Genomic DNA, 3,785 nt, shown 5'->3' with positions numbered 1-3,785 from the left:
AGAACAATAGTAGCACGAATCTCCAACAACCGTAACCTTTGCTTTTAGATTTGAGAACAAATGTAGCACGAATCACCAACAACCTTAACTTTGCTTTTTAATTTGGGAAAAACAACCATGAATCTCTTTGCTTTCAAGATGAATCAGCAATTCACAGTGTCACCTCAACCATAACTGTACAAATCATCAGTTTTGTGCCAGCTGGGCAGCTGTGCCGTTAGTCTTTTTAACGCCGTAACCAAAAAGGACTAACGTGCATCGTTTTTGCGAGAAGTAGGATGTTAGTGAACTTTTGAAAAAAAAGAGGACTACTTTAAACAGACCCTACGAAAAGAGGGACCAAAATACATATTAAACCTTTAAAATAATTTTGAAATACGATAAATTTTGAATGAGAAATGAATGAAATTGCTTTAGCAAAAAATCGTTTGAAAAAAAGAGAGAGAAGAAAACTGAACGGGTCTTCAAATGGTACGAGAACACATTTTTCTCTTCTCATCTTGGAAGGATCACATGCATGCAAAAAAGGGAAGTCGATGATTTTACTATCTTTGTGAAAATTGTACAATCTCCTCGTCAAAAGCAGGCAGATTTTATCTCATTAGTCACCATCTCATTACAAACAGAAATTAATCACTAACCTTTGATATTGTAAAATTAACCAAGCTAGGAACAAGAAAAACTCTGCATAATCAAATAAAGCTGAATGAATAGGATAAACCCCAATGATGCAGAAGTAGTTTAAGACTACCGTGCAGGTGTGAAAGAAAAAGAAAAAGAAAAATAAATAAATGTGCAGAAGCATTAGAACGAGGACAGAGAGACATCAATGGTAATGGAATAATAGGGAAGGTGGGCTTGGTCACGGAGTCGATGTCGGTGTTTGTGGCGGACTTGGTCAAGGTGTGGGTGGAGGCATTGGAGGAGGAGCAGGTGATGGTGGTGGGGGCTTTTCTAAAGCCCCTACCCCCCAAAACCCCATTTTATGGGTTGAGATTGAATTGGGCCCGGGTTAGCCCCCTAGCCCCCATTTTTTTTGCGACGACGAAGCATTTTCATTTTTTTCGGAACAAACACTTTGTTGATGGCAGCATCAACCTCAAAACTTGCAAGAACTGCAAAACCCAATTCGACCTTTCTCTCAATCACCCTCTTGCTTGTCGATTTCACACTGCCCATTTTGAAGGTACCCACTTCGTTTCTCACCTACTTCATGTTTATTTGTCTCTCTATGTTTATGAGTGTGAACCAGAAATAGTATCTTGAATGTGTTTGTTGGTGATATATGGTCGAAGTTATGGTGAAGCACCCGTTTATCCACATGTAAGTTTGTGGCTATGAGAAGTGATTTTGGTGTTTGTAAGATTGAGCCATTGTATAGAAGCAGAGTAGTCTCTTTGAGTCAGCTCAGTGTGAATTTAGTGAAGAATTTTTAGGTTATCGAGTTCGTGCCAAAAGAAATCAAATCGATCCCATCAGAAGGAGGGTGAAAGGTTGGATTTTAATAAACTTTTGGGAATTTGAGTAGTGTGGTACTACTAGTGTTGAGTTACATAATACGCACTAAGTCTGCGTCCTCTTAGTGTGGGGCGTTTGTCCTTGAGGTAAAGGACCTTCCACCTCATTTTTGGTTCAGTTTAGATCCCGTGAACAGCAAAATTGCTGATGATGAATAAGAATTTACTTTATATAGCTTCAAGATGATGTTTACTGGCAAACCTACAAAAGTCACCTGTCTTTCCATCAAGATATAATGCGTATTGGAAAGAAACTTATTCAGTCAATTCCCACTCTTAAAGAAAAGATTGATCTCTATTTTTCTTCCTATCATTTATATCTTGTCATTTCTATCTCTCTAATTAACAATCCAGCTAACTGACTAATAGGGACTAGGCCATCTTTAATTGGGATGTGCGAACGTAAAAGATTTTAAAGGTTGGCAACAAATTTAAGTTGCAATACTAAATTTGCATCACAATAATCCTATTTAAATTTAAACTTAAATAATATGTCATCACAGAAAAGGTAGAGGTTCTAAGGTATTGTTAGTAGGATATTGGGTGTACTACTAGAAACTGTTAGAAGATTTTAGAGATCTCTCTGTAATTATTACTATAGGGTTAGAGTTCTCTGTATACAGAAGTTGATATACTGTTTCAGAAAAATCAATTGAGTGAGAATCTTCTTTCTTTCAGATAAATAGTTAAGGTTATTTAAATGGGATTCAATCCAGAGAACCAGTTGGGTAACCAAGTGGAATGGGCTATCATGTTACTTTGGAGCATCAATTTCTAATTATTCATTATAAAGTTTCTAGTAAAAGCAAGAAGAGTGAAATTTGGTGTTTGAGTGCAGTTTATTCAGTTTCAAGGGTATTTGATTGGAGTGTAATGTACATATTGCCCCTAAACTAGTTATAAGGTACACTTATACATATTTTCTGTACCAGCTTCAATACAGGACCCCAAAAAGATTGATTTAATCAATCCATGTTCCTCTCATTGATGCTTTGATGTGTTGTGAATAGTCATAAGGGTAATGGATCGCAATTCAAAGCCATGATAGTAATGTTGTAGAATTTTTTATTTTAAGAATTATTTTGACCTAGTTTTTCTATAAAACAAGATAAACTCTATGACCCAATTTTCCTTTTAATCTGAACCAATTAGGTTGGAAACCACTACATATATGTCAACTTGTCATTTGATTTTATTATCCCCTTTGTTTCTTTTTCTACCACTTTTTTCTTTGTCTTCTTAAAATAATCTTATCTTAATTAAAATCAACTACTTTCTAATCTAATCTCATATGGTATTTAGTAGTTTTCGATTCAAAGCAAGGAACCAAGAGTGTTTCTCCTGATCTTTCTGGTTCTCAATTTATATTTTTTAGATTATGCTTTAGTGGCTTCTATTTGCCAATTCACTGACAGGATCTGGTAAAGAACAATGATCAATAATAAGCATGAACCGTGACAAGGGTAAGTGAGAAAACAAAATCTGGATATGCTTTTTATTCTCCAGATATGATGTTTTTTGTTTCAGCATTTAATCATAAAATAAACCTTCAGTTGCTATATGTTTCTCTGCAGAGGTGTTTCTATTATGCGGTTTAAGTTGGGTTTGAGGTTGGGTTTGTTGTTGTAGAATTGACTATCTTTTGTTTCTACTTTTATTATTATATTTTTTTCATGGTAAAAAGGAAAGTCTATAGGCTTGCCCTGACCCATAGGACTTTAGGAATATTTGGTCCTGTGGGTTTTTTTAATGAATTTTTTTTTGGCCCTATGAGCTTGTTTTGGCTCCAACTCACATGGGCTAGGGTCAAATCTTATAAAATGGGCTGTTTTGACAGGTCTACTTAAGAGGTGGAGGTGGGTTGGTGGTGGTGGATTTGGTCACGGTGGTGGTGGTTTAGGAGGCGGAGGTGGAGGTGAGCTTGGTGGTAGTATTCAATGTAATCTTCAAAACATTTGAAAATCATTAATAAGTAAATTTAATATTAAGAGGAATAGAGAAGAGAGAGAGAAAGCGCATGCGAGAAAGAGCATAGGATAGAGAAAAAAAAGTTACAGATTTTTTTAATCATATTACCATAGAATTAACTTTGTTTTTGTCAATTTAACAAAAAGACTTGATTGGTGTAATTATATCAATGGTTGTTGAACTTTTTTTTTTAGATATTTTTTAATTATTTTTATATTGTTTTTTAAAATGTTTTAAAAAAATAATTTATCATGTAAGCTAAAATCGTGATACATAACTATGACAATGTGATATGACCAT

At 34.8% G+C, this 3,785-nt stretch overlaps 1 protein-coding gene across 2 annotated transcripts; it reads left to right on the top strand.

Annotated features, from left to right (window-relative positions):
- The first annotated feature begins 798 nt into the window (after positions 1-798).
- LOC128197690 (uncharacterized) lies at positions 799-3,541 on the top strand. 2 transcript variants are annotated; one of them, XR_008250322.1, is made up of 2 exons: positions 799-1,186; positions 2,196-2,675. XR_008250322.1 is itself a non-coding variant. In XM_052879984.1 (2 exons), the coding sequence occupies exons 1-2, from the start codon at positions 874-876 to the stop codon at positions 3,474-3,476; spliced, it is 435 nt and encodes a 144-aa protein (XP_052735944.1). In that variant the 5' UTR covers positions 799-873; the 3' UTR covers positions 3,477-3,541. The 2 variants fall into 2 exon arrangements, 1 of the variants encoding a protein (XP_052735944.1); XM_052879984.1 differs by lacking the exon at positions 2,196-2,675 and adding an exon at positions 3,355-3,541.
- Positions 3,542-3,785: the final 244 nt, after the last annotated feature.

The sequence above is a fragment of the Vigna angularis genome, chromosome 7, assembly GCF_016808095.1.
Source record: "Vigna angularis cultivar LongXiaoDou No.4 chromosome 7, ASM1680809v1, whole genome shotgun sequence".
Classification (NCBI taxonomy): domain Eukaryota; kingdom Viridiplantae; phylum Streptophyta; class Magnoliopsida; order Fabales; family Fabaceae; genus Vigna; species Vigna angularis.
Note: the sequence above shows the minus strand (reverse complement) of the source record. Positions and strands in the feature narration are given on the sequence as shown.

Coding starts and splice junctions, on each gene's coding strand:
- LOC128197690 (XM_052879984.1), top strand. CDS start 874: ATGTCGGTGTTTGTGGCGGACTTGGTCAAGGTGTGGGTGGAGGCATTG. Junction 1,187..3,354: donor TCACACTGCCCATTTTGAAG/GTACCCACTTCG, acceptor CTGTTTTGACAG/GTCTACTTAAGAGGTGGAGG.